The 15209-nt window shown below is 39.4% G+C and overlaps 1 protein-coding gene across 1 annotated transcript in view; it reads left to right on the top strand.

Moving 5' to 3' along the window:
* Positions 1-15209, top strand: part of LOC114048527 (carboxylesterase 1D-like) — a 46409-nt gene that overhangs the window by 16347 nt on the left and 14853 nt on the right. Inside the window, exons 8-10 of the mRNA XM_027869506.1 lie at positions 5457-5495; positions 9278-9418; positions 14794-14874. Coding sequence (XP_027725307.1) covers positions 5457-5495; positions 9278-9418; positions 14794-14874 — 261 coding nt within the window. The remainder of the gene's footprint in view (positions 1-5456; positions 5496-9277; positions 9419-14793; positions 14875-15209) is intronic.

Here is a 15209-nt window from a genome sequence, read left to right on the forward strand (position 1 = left end):
TTCCCTTCATCCTATCCTGACCCCCCATTTATTCTATTCTCTCTTTTCACCTTGTCCCTCCTCAGAAGTGTTTGCTTCTCATTATCCCCTCCCCCAATCTGGCCTCCCCTCTATCAACCCCCTGCTCTCTTATCCCCTTTCCCCCTTATTTTCCTGTAGGGTAAGATAGATTTCCATACCCAATTGTGTATGTTATTCCCTCCTTAAGCTGAATTCTATAAGAATAAGATTCACTCATTCCCTCTCACCTCCCCCCGTTTCCCCTCCACTGTAAAAGTCTTTTCTTGTCTGTTTCATGTGAGAAAATTTACTCCATTCTACCTCTCCCTTTCTCCTTCTCTCAGTATAATCCTTTCTCACCCCTTAATTTTATTTTCCAGATATCACCCTTCATCTTCAACTCACCCTGTGTCCTCCATCTATCTATCTATACATATATACATACATATAATTTTTTCCCTCCCATTTCCGTAATACTGACAAAGGACTCATGAGTTACAAATATTATCTTTCCCTGCAGGAATGTAAACAGTTCAACCTTAATAAGTCTCTTATGATTTCTCTTTCCTGTTTACCCCTTCCATGTTTCACTTGAATCTTGTATTTGAAAATCAAATTTTATATTCAGCTTTGGTCTTTTCCTCAGAAATGCTTGAAAGTCCCCTATTTCATTGAATGACCACTTTTTACCCTGAAGGATTATACTCAGTTTTGATGGGGAGGTGATTCTTGGTTGTAATCCTATCTCCTTTGCCCTCTGGAATGTCATACTCCATGCCCTCTGGTCCCTTAATGTAGAAGTTGCTAAATCTTGTGTTATCCTGATTGTGTTTCCACAGTACTTAAATTTTTTCTCTCTGGCTGCCTGCAATATTTTCTCTTTGACCTGGGAATTCTGGAATTTGGCTACAATATTCCTAGGAGTTTTCCTTTGGGCATCTCTTTCAGGAAGTGATCGGTGGATTCTTTCAATTTCTATTTTGCCTTCTGGTTCTAAAATATCAGGGCAGTTTTCCTTGATAATTTCTTGAAAAATGATGTCTAGGCTCTTTTTTTGTTCATGGATTTCATAGTCCAATAATTTTAAAATTATTTCTCCTGGATCTATTCTCCAGGTCAGTTGTTTTTCCAGTGATATATTTCACATTCTCTTCTATTTTTTCATTCTTTTAGATTAGTTTTACAGTGCCTTGATTTCTCATAAAGTCACTAGCTTCCAATTGCTCTATTCTAATTTTTACGGAAGTATTTTCTTCAGTAAGCTTTTGGACTTCCTTTTCCATTTGACCAATTTTGCTTTTTAGGGCATTCTTCTCCTATTGGCTTTTTGGACCTCTTTTGTCATTTGGGTTAGGCTATTTTTAAAGGTGTTATTTTCTTCAGTATTTTTTGGGTCTCCTTTAGCATCACTCTCAGCTTTTCCTCTGCTTCTCTTACTTGCTTCTCCAAATCCTTTTTGAGCTCCCCCATGGCCTGGGAGCAATTCATATTTTTCTTGGAGGCTTTGGATGTAAGAGCTTTGGCTTTGTTGTCTTCTGGTTGTGTTTTTTGATCTTTGTCACCAAAGTAAGATAATATAGTCTGACTCTTTTTGCACTGCTTGCTCATGATCCTGGGCCAATTACTTGAGTTATAAACTCTTTTTAGGGTAGGGGTTGGCTTCCAGTGTGGAGAATGTGCTGTCCCAATCTTCAGGGGTTTTGTGCAGCTGTTTTCAGAGACCCTGCTAGGGAACTGTAAAATTTCAGTTCTTCCAAGGTGCTATGTTCAAGGGCGAGGTGTTTACTCCTTTCCTGGTTTGTGCTCTGGTCTATGAGTGACTGATCACAAGCATTCTTTTCTGTCTTGGAACTTTGAGGAGAATTTCCTCTCCACAGCCACTACAAGCTCCACCATGCCAATGCTCTTCCTTGCCCCAGGACTGCCACCCAGAACTGTGACCCAGATCCAAGCATGGGCAAAGCAAGAGAATCCTGCACCAGCAGATTCCTGCAATCCCTCTCTGATCAGTCACTTGATTCCCCCTTAATTTGTGGGCTGGAAGCTCAGGAGGCCACTGCTGCCTGGGGGCCAACCTCAGGGAATGGGGCTGAAAGCCCACTGTGCTTCTCTCTCACCACTGCAGAAACAGACTTTTCCCACTGACCTTCTAAGTTGTCTTTGGCATTTGTGGATTGAGAAGTCTGGAAACTGGCACAGCTGCCTGTGATTCAGTCCTCTGAGGCCTGCTCCAGGTTCACTGCAGCTTGTGCCCTCAAGCCAAACTGCATACCTCTCCCAGCCATACCAGAAAGGTATGATATACCTTTCCAGTCAACCATCTAGGTTGTCTTGGGCTAGAAATTTGTTTCACTCTGTCTTTTTGTGGGTTCTACTGCTTTAGAATTTGTTTAGAGTGATTTTTTATAGGTGTTTGGAGGGGTTTGGGGGAGAGCTCAAGCAAGTCACTGCTTTTACTCTGCCATCTTGGCTCTGCCCCCTAATGATTCACTTTTTACACCAGGACAAATTTAAATTTGCAATGTAAATCCTGGAAAAGTTTTTCCCAAGGTGTAATTAGTGAAACTTCCTGTTTGAGGCAAAAGCTCATAGGATTTTATTTTGAGTTGTCTGATAGATCATAATCCATCGATAATCATAATCCACCATCTGAGAAAAATGCCACAAGTTATGCAGAGAATGGAACTGGAAGGAAGTCAGCATTGGAAAAAGCTTAGAGTACAATTTTAGCCTCAATCCAAGATGGGATCCTCCTGGCTCAGTTTCCCCATTATGTTCCTTTGAAAAGGAATGTTACCCACCTGGCTATTCCTGAGTCTGGCTATGAGGTGGGTTTCATACTGCATGGTTGGAAAACTGAATTATCTGAATCCAAACAGAACTAAGGGTGTTTTATCATGTCATATCTGGGCCCTGCAGTCTTTTCTGTCAGATTTTTGTCTTCCAGACTACAGGCCATTCACCTATAGTTGGTAGCTAACAGCAAGAACCAGCCAATGTCCCCCCATCATTCCCTGGATGCAGCCTGTGCTCAGTTCCAGTCAACCTTTGGGACTCCCTCAAGGCAGGGACAGCTCTACACCTTTTGCCAGCAGGAAACAGTTTCAGAAGTCAAGTCCTTCACCCCTTACCCCAAAAGAATTTGGGTCCCATTTGTCTGAGGGGGGAATGATGAGGATGGAATCAGACCCTAAAAAGAAAAACCCTGGACTTTCCCACATGGCCAAATTTCTGGTATTCATCTGAGGCTACAATCCCATCAATTGGTCTTTCATTGTGGCTATGCCCAATCTCTCAATTCTCTGTTACCCTTAACCTAGCCTAGCCCTCCATTGTCTTACCTCCTTATGGACCCAGGTCACTTCCTACCCTTAGTGCTAGCTAGGCTCCATTCTCACTTGGCCACATGGTTCAGGTCCCTGGCATTCTATTACCTCACAGTCCCCACAGACTACTTGACCATTCCTAGATTTCTCCCACAGTCTTTTTGTATATAAGGTTTATCTTGTCTTCATTAAGGTGCTCAGATTCTTATAATCTAGCCAATAGCTCACTAATGTTCAGATTTCTTAAGAGTCTGGCCAATATGGAGGATGTTCTAATAACCCTTCTCTTTGGCTGGAAAAAAAAAGAATGAACCTAAACATCTCTTCAATTAACCTTGATTGATGTGAAAATCATCCAAGTCATAGTCTGGAAATGACTTTCAGGTTTTCCCATCTGCTATCCTTATATCCATATGTCTGAAGCCAAAGAGGGTAGAACAGAAGAACACAAGAGATCTCTCATCATTTAATTGTTCAGTAGTCAAATATTTCTAGGATTTGTCATCCCAGGGAAAACTAAGGTAGAAGGCAGTGGGGTGTATCTCTAGGAAATTGTGGAAAGCCAAAATATCAAAACCTTCCCTGTAGATAGAGATCTGTGCTCTACATGGAAGGAGGTGAATGGAAGGGAATAGACTTTTATATACTGCCTGCTAGTGACTGGCATTGTGCCAAATGCTTTACAAATATTATTCCATTTGATTCTCACAAGTATCCTAGGAAAGAGATACTATTATTATAACATTATTATTCCCATTTTACAGTTGAGAAAACTGAAGCAGTTTTTAGGATCTTGAATCACTTGGATAATTGCCACAATTCTCTGCTTTTTGCAGAGATTAGTGGGGAATCTTTGGAGGATCCAGAGATTCTGGAACACTCAAAATGTCTTAGATAATGCACCTGTCCCTGGGTGGTTTATAAAGTAGACAATGAGGTGACTATTCCTGGATTAGGTCCAAGGCCGCTGACAAAGTTTTTACCAAATGCAACCTTACTTTCATGATTACATAAATGAAAAATGCTATAATATTTTTCCTTAGCTTTTCACCTGAAGTATTGAGGTGAGCAGGGGAAAAAGAGAGAAGGGTGTTGAAAATTTTGCCTTATACAGAAGGGTGAAAAAAAAGTAACATCCTTCTAATTTATAGGCCTGCATGTCTCAGATCTGTCTTCTGTAAATCCTGGAAAAGTTTTTCCTAAGCTGTAATTAGTCAGAGATAAGGCCAAGGCCTCAAACAAACATAATTGATTTTCTTTAAGGTCCCTGTGAGGTTAATATTTGCTACAGGATGACCTAGTTTGAGCTAATTACTAAATCAAAACAGAGTGACTTGGCACTTTGAAGATGCCAAACCTTCTCTTAGTTCAGCAATAAAGAACATTCTCCTCAGTCTTTCTTCTACCGTAATCATTACTACATAGTTAGGTGTTCTTTTACCTGGTCTTGTATTTATAGAAGACTTTAGAATCCCTTCTTTTCATTGAATATCCATCTCCTCCTCTGAAAGATCATGCTCATTTTCATTGGATAGATCCTTGGTTGTAATCCAAGCTCCTTTGCCTTATGGAATATCATATTCCATGCCCTATGGTCTTTTAATGTAGAATCTGCAAGGTACTGAGTAATACTGACTGTGGTTCTATGATCTTTAAATTGTTTCTTTCTGGCTGCTTGCAGTATTTTCTCTTTGACTTGGTAATTTTGGAATTTGGCTATCATATTCCTTGGCATTTTCAATTTGGGATCTCTTTCAGGAGGTGATCAGTGGATTCTTTCTATGACTATTTTATTCTCTGGTTCTAGGACCTCAGGGCAGTTTTCCTTGATGATTTTCTGAAAGATATTGTCCAGGCTCTTTTTTCTCTAGAATCCTAGAATTAAGGCTACGTAGGAAGAGTGGTCCAGAGCCTAGAATTATGACTCCAGGGTTGAGTTTCAACAGGCCTTATTGCTGTTAATGGAATTCACTTCCCTGTTGTGAACGGTAGGGACCAGAGCCTTGTCCACTTTATCCTTGTACATAGCCTTGAAAGCCCTAAGAGAAGAAACCTAATCTTCAGGTGAAATAGCAAGATAAGCTCTTTTTGAGAAGTTCTTTCACCTTTGTTGTCTTTTTTCTCCCACAGAAATTATTCACTGTGGATTTTTTTGGAGACCCTACAAAGGTAAATTGTCTTCATCTTCTTAAGGAGAAATTTTAAATCTTGGCTCCTTTAAGGTCCAGTTAAGCAAAAGGAATAAAATCATTCACAGTCAAAAAGGAATGGACTTAACTTTCCCAGTGGAATCATTTCAGTCCTATGCCCTGCAGTATTGACCTGTCCAGTCCAACATACACAATTATGAATGGCAGGTGCAAGGCTGTATGCCCCTTCTAGAGGTTGACCTTATGTATTTCAGATCAACACCTGGATAAGCTCCACTGTGTTGGGAGCCTAGGTCTTGGTCACAGGCTTTGTGTGTTGGGGCCTCCGATGTTGGCAATTGGAGGCTATAGAGTTCTGGCAGCTTACCTAGTGTTGGGCTGGAATCAGCAAGGTTGGAACTCTAGGGCAATTCTAGGTTGCCTGCTTTTCCTTTCCTTTCACTTTCTTCATCTCCTTTCAGGTGGATGCTGCAGGGTGTTTATCTGCCTGGGGCCCTTTGTAGTGCTGCTTCCCTTATTTTTGCTGAGGCACTGGGAGACCCATTCGCTGGGCTACTGGAGTGCTGCTCCCCATCTTTCTTCTGGGTTAGCTGTTTCAGGGTTTTTCCTGGAGTGATAGTTTCTGGGCTTTCAGAGGTTGATAGGGGAAGGTGAGAGCAACTACCTTTTTACTCTGCCATCTTGGCTCCTAGAAGTGGAACTCCTGCTTCCCTCAGTTTTGCTGAGGTACTGGGAGACCTGGTTGCTGTAGAATGCTGAGGCACTTGGTGATTGTCTGAGCTGGTTTCTAATGGTTCCCCTACCATCACTGATGTACTTGGGGGTCCAGGTGTTGGTGTTTGCCTGCTCCACCACCTGAGTTTCAAGATCTCCTCCTGGTATGCTGAGGTGGGGCTTTCCCCTAGCTTACTGGGGCACCTCCCATTCTATACTGCTTCCCTTCCTCCAAGGCAATAAGGGCCTTTCCCATGAATCCCTCAAGCTACCTGGGCTACCAGACTGCTGCACCCCATCTTTCTTTCTTCTGGGTCAGCTGTTCCAGGGTTTTTCCTAGGGCGATGTTTTCTGGGCTTTCAGAGGTTAACACAGGAGGGGAAGAGTGACTTTCTTACTCTGTCATCTTGGTTCCCGGAATAAATTAATAAATTAATTAAAAAAAAAGAAACCAGAACTAAAAGACTGTAGAGTTAAGAGCTAAAATAGACCTTAGAAGACAGCAAGCTGTAACCCCCTCCATTTTATACTTGAGGAAACTAAGGCTTAGAGAGATTAAAGCTACTTTCTCAGTGTCACATAGGTAGTATTTACTGAGATTAGGTATGAAAACAGGTCCTCCTGATTCCAAGTCAAGTGTCTGAAACACTACATGACTCTGACTTTTAATAAATGTTTGTTGAATTGAATGTTTGTTGAATAAGGGGCCTGACCTACTGGTGGTACGGTGGATATTGCACTGGGCCTGGAGTTAGAAAGTCCTAATTGAAATCTGGACTCAGGTACTTTCTAGCTGTGTAACACTGGACAAATCACTTAATTTCTGTTTGCCTCAATTTCCTCACCTATAAAATGGGGATACTAATAACTACCTCAAAGGGTTGTTGTGAGGATAAAATAATGTTTGTAAAAAGCTTTTAGTAAAGAACCTGGTACAACACAAGTACTATACAAATGCTTATTCCCTTCACTTTTTCTTCCCTTCCTTGACTAGAGACTAAGGTCCTTTGCTGCTCTACATCCTATGAACCTCCAACTCCTTTGTTTCCTCATCTCTAAAATAGGTATAATTCTGATGCTGCCTAATTCATAGGGCTGTGAAGAGCAAATGAGATACTGGATATGAAAGGGGTTTGTCAACTAGAAAGAATGATTGGTATACATACATACACAAAATGATATGTATGATATCACTTTTGATTCTGATAGTAGCCAAAAAAAGCAGCTGTGATCTTGGGCTACTTTAAGAAGGGTATAACTTTGCCTCAATGAAACCAAAAAAAAAAAATAAGTGGAAGAGACGGAAGAAAATTCAAGAGACATAGACAAGCAGGGTGTTGTTGGTATCATCATGTTAAATTTAATATGTACTTTAAAAATAGTTGTACATAATGGAAATTTGTGGTTTCATATTAAATCCTCTTTTTCCTTTACTTTGGGAAGGGTACAAGCATTTATTAAGCACCTACTATGTGCAGCACTGTGCTAAGCACTTTACAAATATTTTCCCATTTGATTCTTACAACAGTCCTGTGAAGTAGGTACTATTATTATCTCCATTTTACAGTCAAGGAAACTGAGGTAAATAGATTTAGTGACTTGCCCAAGGTTGGAAGTATCTGAGACTGCTTTTGAACTCAAGTCTTACTAACTCCAGACCCAATGCTCTGAGTCTCCTGCCTTACGTTTGTATATGAACGTGTTCATATTTGTTTATATTTAATTTCATAATTCTAAAAAGCAAAGAAAAATAGAAAGGAATAGTAGCCATTCATAAGGAGCTGGCAATACCCTGGCTTTCCTCTTCTGCCCTGGTAAGAGAAAATCTGGAATGCTGCATTCATTTTGGGGTGCCTCCTTCTAGAAGACAGGAATGAGGATGGTGAGAGGTCTGCCTCTGATTTACATGGTCTAAGGATGTGGGGAAGGAACTAGGGATATTTTGCATATAGAAGACTTGAAGGACATCATAGCTGTCCTTAGTTGCTCGAAGGTCTATTATTCCAAAGAGGGATTAGACACATTCTGGATCCAGATGGGGGAAGTAGGAGCACAGGGTGGAAGTTTCAAAAAGGTTAATTGAAGTTGGATGTATTAGGCAGAGTGAGTTCCACATCCTCTCCCCCATTTGAAGTCTTCAAGCAAAGGCTAGAAAACCACCTGTTGATTATGATGAAGAGGGGATTTTTTTTCTTTTCTGGCATGTTAGATTAGATATTCCTTAAGGTGCATTCCAACTCTGAAATTCTGTGATTCTCTGCCAATAGACATAAAATAGAGACTTAAAGCAGAGTATAGACTCATATAGAACTAAATACAGAGTATAGACTTAAAATACAGTATAAGTTAATCCAAAGTGGCATAGAGAAGTGAACAAGAGCAATGATGGAATACCACTTCACATTTCTATACGATTTTTTTTCTTTACAACCCTAGGAGATAATCAATACAAGTATTATCATTCCCATATTAGAGATCCAGAGGGTAAGTAACTGGCTCACCACACATAACCAGGAAGTATTAGAGTCAGGACTCCAGCTTGGATCTTTTAAAATTCTAATTTCAGTACCTTTTTTATGTTTCAAGGATTACTTGATGACTTCGGTTGAGGGAGAGAGCTATATAGAATAGACTTATCAGGGAAGGATTTCTGGGTGTCTGTGTGTGTAAGGAGTGAAGCTTCAATTTGGTTTTGACTTTGGAAAAATGGGGTGACAATTTATAGCAGGGCCAATAATCACTTAGCATTTTTTATGACCCACCAACTAAGCCTGGCTCACCTTTTCTAAGGGATCAGAATTTATATTCTGATCTTTTTTTTTATTTTGGCCAGAAGGTAATAGTTGTAAGATGGATAAAAGTAATTGACTCATAATCCATTTATTGGAGAGATAAAGACACTGCTCTTGAATTGACTTTTGGTTCATCAACTCAATGCAAAGCTTCAGGTCCTCTTCCCTGTTGACCCTACCCTTGAATACTGGGAATATGACAGCCCATCAGCCACAGCCATACAAAACCATGCAATTCAATTGTTTGGGAAAGGGAGAGGGAGGTAGATGTGTAATCTTTTTTTTTTTCTTACAGAAAATTGCATTCATACCTGCAGTCCTGGATGGAGTATTTTTCCCTAAAAATCCCAAAGAGCTCCTTGCTAAAAAGCAGTTCAATCACATCCCCTACATTGTGGGAATCAACAACAATGAATTCAGCTGGCTTCTTCCAACTGTAAGAGTCCTTTGGTTTCTTCTGGAATCTCATCCTTCCTCTTCTTTTTTTATAATAAACTTTATTTTTACCATTTATTTTAGTGGGGGATACATTAGGATTATTACATCAGTCATTGATGTTAGTTATCAATTGATGTCTATGCAGAAGTAGAAATGTCATAGATTAAACAAAGTTAATTTTAAAAAACCTTTTATTTAATGAAAAAATACCAGTAAATAAGTATCTGGTTCAATTTGTTGTAGAAGAAAATGATATAGATTTGAAATATCTGGATCAAATTCTACATCTGCCACTTAATAGTTGTGTAATTTTGGGCAAGTCACTTAAGTTGTCTGGGTATCAATCTCCTTAATTGAAAAAGAGGAATAATAGTTGCACCATACTTTTCACACTGTTCTTAATCATCAAATCATTTTTTAAGTATTAAGAACACCTTGCTATATGAAGGATTTTGCCCAATGTATAATGCCCTGGAATAAAATAATACCTATACACCTACTGTCTTTTATACTCAACCATGTAAAAATCAACTCACTTTCAGTATGGAGTTGTGACTGTTATGAGAATATATAATGGCTTTAATCAATATGGACCACTTCTCCAACTTGGAACTTCACTGAGTTGTATAATTAGCAGGAATTTTCTTTTAATTTAGTATTTTATTTTTCCCCAGTTACATATAAAAACAATTTTAACATTCATTTTTAAAACTTTGAGTTCCAAATCCTCTCCATTCTTCACTTCCCACTCCATCCCTCATTGAGAAGATAAGCAATTTGATATAGATTATGCATGTGTAGTAATGCGAAACACTTCCATAATAGTCATGCTGTGAAAGACTAACAGTATTTCCCTCCATCCTATCCCCCATCATTTATTCCATTCTCTCCCTCCTTTCACTCTATCCCTCCTCAAAAGTGTATTGCTTTTGACTACCCCCTTCCCCAATCTGCCCTCCCTTTTATCATCACCCCTTCTCTTATCCCTTTCCCCCCTGCTCTGCTGTAGGGTAGGATAGATTTCTATACCCAATTGAGTGTGTATGTTACTTTCTCCTTGAGCCAATTCTGATGAGAGTGAGGTTCATTCACTCCCCTTTACATCCCCCCTCTTCCCCTCCACTGTGAAAGCCTTTTCTTATCTCTTCTATGTGAGATAATTTACTCCATTATACCTTTCCCTCTCTCATTCACCCAGTACATTCTACTCTCATTCCTTAATTTTATTTTTAAATACCATCCCTTCATATTGAACTCACACCTGTGCCCTCTGTCTACATATAGTCCTTCTAACTGCTCTAATAATGAGAAAAGTCTTATGAGTTACAAATATCATTTTTCCATGTAGGAACATAAACTGTTTAACTTTAATAAGTCCCTTATGATTTCTCTTTCCTGTTTATCTTTTCATGTTTCTCTTGAGTCTTGTATTTGAAAGTCAAATTTTCTATTTAGCTCTAGTCTTTTCTCAAGAATTCATGAAATTCCTCTATCTTCTTGGATATCCATTTTTTCCCACTAAAGGATTATATTCAGTTCTGTTGGGTAGGTGATTCTCGGTTATAATCCTAGCTCTTTTACCCTCCAGAATATCATATTCCAAGCCCTTTGATACTTTAGGGTAGAAGCTACTAAATTTTGTGTTATCCTGACTGTGGCTCCACAATACTTAAATTGTTTCTTTCTGGCTGCTTGCAATATTTTCTCCTTGATCTGGGAACTCTGGAATTTGGCTATAAGATTCCTGGCAGTTTCATTTTGGGATGTCTTTTAGGAAGTGATCAGTGGATTCTTTCAATTTCTATTTTGCCCTCTGGTTCGAGAATATCAGGGAAGTTTTCCTTCTAAAGTTTTTGAAAGATGATGTCTAGGCTCTTTTTTTGATCATAGCTTTCAGGTAGTCCAATAATTTTTAAATTATCTCTCCTGGATCTTTTTTCCAGATCGGTTGCTTTTCCAATGAGATATTTCATGTTGTCTTCTATTTTTTTCATTCTTTTGGTTTTGTTTTATGATTTCTTGATTTCTTATAAAATCATTAGCTTCCATTTGCTCTATTCTAATTTTTAAGGAATTATTTTCTTCAATGAGCTTTGAACCTCCTCTTCCATTTGGCCAATTCTGCTTTTTAATGTATTCTTCTTTTCACTGGCTTTTTTAACTTCTTTGGCCATTTGGGTTAGTCTATTTTTTAATGTGTTTTTTTTTCAGTATTTTCTGGGGGGTCTTCTTCACCAAGCTATTGACTTGATTTTTATGGTTTTCTTGTATCACTCTCACTTTTTTCAAGTTTTTCAATTTTCAATTTTTCCTCTATTTCTCTTACTTGATTTTCAAAATCTTTGTTGAGCACTTTTGTGCCCTGATACCAATTCATATTTTTCTTGGAGGCTTTGGATGTAGAAACTTTGACTTTGTTGTCTTCTGAGTGTATGTTTTGATCTTCCTTGTCACCAAAGTAAGTTTCTAAAGTCAGAGTTTTTTTTTCTCGGTTTTCTCATTTTCTTAGCCTACTTCTTTGACTTTTAACTCTTTGTTAAAGTACGACTCCGCTTTCAGGGTAAAGGACATTGTCCCAAGCTTCAGGGATTTTGTGCACCTGTTTAGGCACCTGTAAGTTTTCAGTTCTTCCAAGGTGGTATGATCTAACGAGAGGTATTTACTCCTCTCCTGGCCTTTGCTCTGGTCTATGAGTGACCACAAGCACTGTTTTCTTCCCTGAAACTGTGGGGAGGGTCCCCTCTTCACTTCTGCCACAAGCTCTGCTATGCTAGTGTTCCTTCTTGTCCCAGGACTGCCACCAAGACTGTGACCCAGATCCAAGTATGGGCAAAGCAACAGAGTCCTGCCTCAGTGCTAGCAAAAAGATCCCTGTAATTATCTTCTCATCAGTTTTTTGATCTCCTTACTGTCTGTGGGCTGAGAGCTCCTGAAGCTGCTGCTGCTGCTACTGATTCAGTCATTTTCAAGGCCTGCTGTGGGTTTGCTGGAGCCAGGGCTGTGCTGACACAGCCTGTGCTGGACTGCACTCCATTCTCATCCAAGTGCAATAGACTTTTCCTCCTGACCTTCCAAGTTGTCTTTGGTGTCTGTAGGTTAAGAGGTCTGGAAACCACCACTGCTGCAGTGATTCATTCATGCCAAGACCTGCTCCAGCTTTGCTGGGGCCAGTTCTGTGTTTGCATGGCCTCTACTGGACTGCACACTTCTCTCACACTGGTACAACAGAATTTTCTTGTCAACCTTCCAGCTTGTCTTGGCCTAGAAATTTGTTTCACTCTGTTTTTGTAGGTTCTGCTGCTCTAGAATTTGTTTTATTTTTATTTTTAATTTTTTAATTTTTTTTTATTTTTTTAGGCAATTGGGGTTAAGTGACTTGACCAGGGTCACACAGCTAGTAAGTGTCAAGTGTTTGGTCTGAGGCCAGATTTGAACTCAGGTCCTCCCGACTTCAGGGCCAGTGCTCTATCCACTGCGCCACCTAGCTGCCCCTTAGAATTTGTTTAGAGTCATTTTTAAGGTATTTGGTGGGGTTTGGGGGAGAGCTTAGATGAGTCCCTGCCTTTACTCCACCATCTTGGCTCTGCCCCCTCATCCTTCCTCTTCTTTTGCAGGATCAGGATTCCTTTCTTAATTAAGTCAGGAAAACAATCTGTGACTCGATAAGGCTACTCTGCTGTTGTTGCTGCTCAGTGAACTCCATTCCCTCAAGTCCCACTCCCCAAGAATAGGGTTATATTTCCAAATCGTGTGTAAACTTGGTGAAATCTATGGAAGACTTTTTCAGCACAATGTTTCTAAATGCATAAAATAGAACACATGGGATTATAATAGAAATAGAATAGAATAGAAATAGAATAGAATAGAATATAGAATATAGAATAGGAATATAATAGAAATATAATATCCTGAAATCCAAAAAGATTAACATGGACCCCACTTTAATCGTGGACATGCTTTAGGCAGTAATTAAATTTTTGCAAAGGAAAAAAAAAAACCAGTATCTGGCACTCTCTAATAGGAATCTTTTAACTTTAGAGTTGGAGTAGACCTTAGAAATCATACAATCCAAACCTTATTTTATAGATGGAGAAATTGAGACCAAAAGGAAAAGGGATTGATTTGCATGGTAGAGTGAGTTAGTGGCAAAGCTAGAATTAGAACCCAGACTTTCTCACATTTGTGATTCACTCCATTGCTTACCACCAATTAGGTGCCCAGTCCCCTCATGATGGGGAGCTAGGTGGTGCAGTAAATGAAGTGTTGGGTTTGGAGTCAGGTAGAATCATCTTCCTAAGTTTAAATCTGGCCTCAGACACTGTCTAGGCTGTGTGACCCTAAGGAAGTCACTTAGCCCTGTTTGCCTCAGCTTCTCCCTCTGTAAAATGAGCTAGAGAAAGAAATAGCAAATCACTCCAGTATCTTTGCCAAGAAAACCTCAAATGGGGTCACAGAGAGTTGGACAGGGAGTGAAACAACAATACCTCATGAACTCTTCAATCTCTTTTTTGTTAAAATGGAAAAAGATTTGTATGAGGCCCTCCCTAGGTTGTATCCAAGCCTCTTCTCCAATGAAGAAGCAATGTGGTATGATACAATAAGCACTATTGTGGGGATATGAGGACCTAAGTGTGAACTCCGGTTCTATTACCTGCTACCTATATGACCCCGACCAAGTCATTTCTATTGAGCCTTGGTTTTCTTATCTGTAAAATGAGGTCATTAGACTTCACTAGATATTCTCCAAGGGTCCTTCTCTCTCTAAATTCTATTAAAAATAACCCACACTCAGCTATAACTAATGTTCAAGTGTGAATGAATTGTTCAATGTGTTACCTCTCCTAGTGAGACTTGCATCCTAATAAGGGTACACCTGTGACTTCAAGAAATGAAGCCCTGATGGTGGAACTTTAGTATCAATAAAAGAAAAATGGAAGAGATGTGCTCCATTGTTATTGTTAGAAATCCAAGGAAGTAAACAAGAGTTTATTAAGCTCCTACTATATGCTAAATGCTTTACAAATATCTCGTTTGATTCTCACCACACCAATCTCAGATGCTTTCAGACCCTTCATGGATAAGTCCTAACAGACAGGAAGCTGGGAACTCCCTGTTGACTGACCCTTTTTTGGGCTTAAGATATAGGATCTGCTGTTTCCATGATTTAAGAATTGTTTTTCACATTATTGCTTTTGATTTTTCCTGGCACATGTTATAAGACAAATTAATTCACTGAACTAACCCAACTCATCAGAGGGTTTTGTTCCATAGCCTAAGCCAAGAGTTTCTCATCCTAGTTTCTCCCAGGCTACTTTAATTCTATTTGGTTATTTGCTCTTGTTGTTTTATGTGAAATTTAGTTCTTTTGTACAGCTCATGAAGTATCCTCCATTTGAAGACAGAATGGATCAAGAGAAGGCAATGCTGCTGGTTTGGAGGTCCTATCCACTTCTTGTAAGAGACCTTGACCCAAAGACTATCAGGGCTGGGAGGGAATATAAGTCATAGATTGTCAGAGACAGAAAGGTTCCTAGAACATAGAATGATATAACTTAAAGGACCTTAAAGTCCATCTACTCAACATCCTTGTTTTACTAATTGGGGAAACCAAGGCCCAGACCAGAAAAATTAATTCCCTAAGGTGACAAACTACTCTTTGACTGAGCTAGAACTTAAAATCAAGTCTTCTGACCTCCAGGCCAATGTACTTTCCCTTGCATCGTGGTTTCTCCCATTCAGATTAAAAAAATACTGGAAGGGAAGTGCTTTAACTTGTTTTCCCTTGTATT

Source organism: Vombatus ursinus, unplaced genomic scaffold, assembly GCF_900497805.2.
Source record: "Vombatus ursinus unplaced genomic scaffold, bare-nosed wombat genome assembly UNPS02014793.1, whole genome shotgun sequence".
Lineage (NCBI taxonomy): Eukaryota > Metazoa > Chordata > Mammalia > Diprotodontia > Vombatidae > Vombatus > Vombatus ursinus.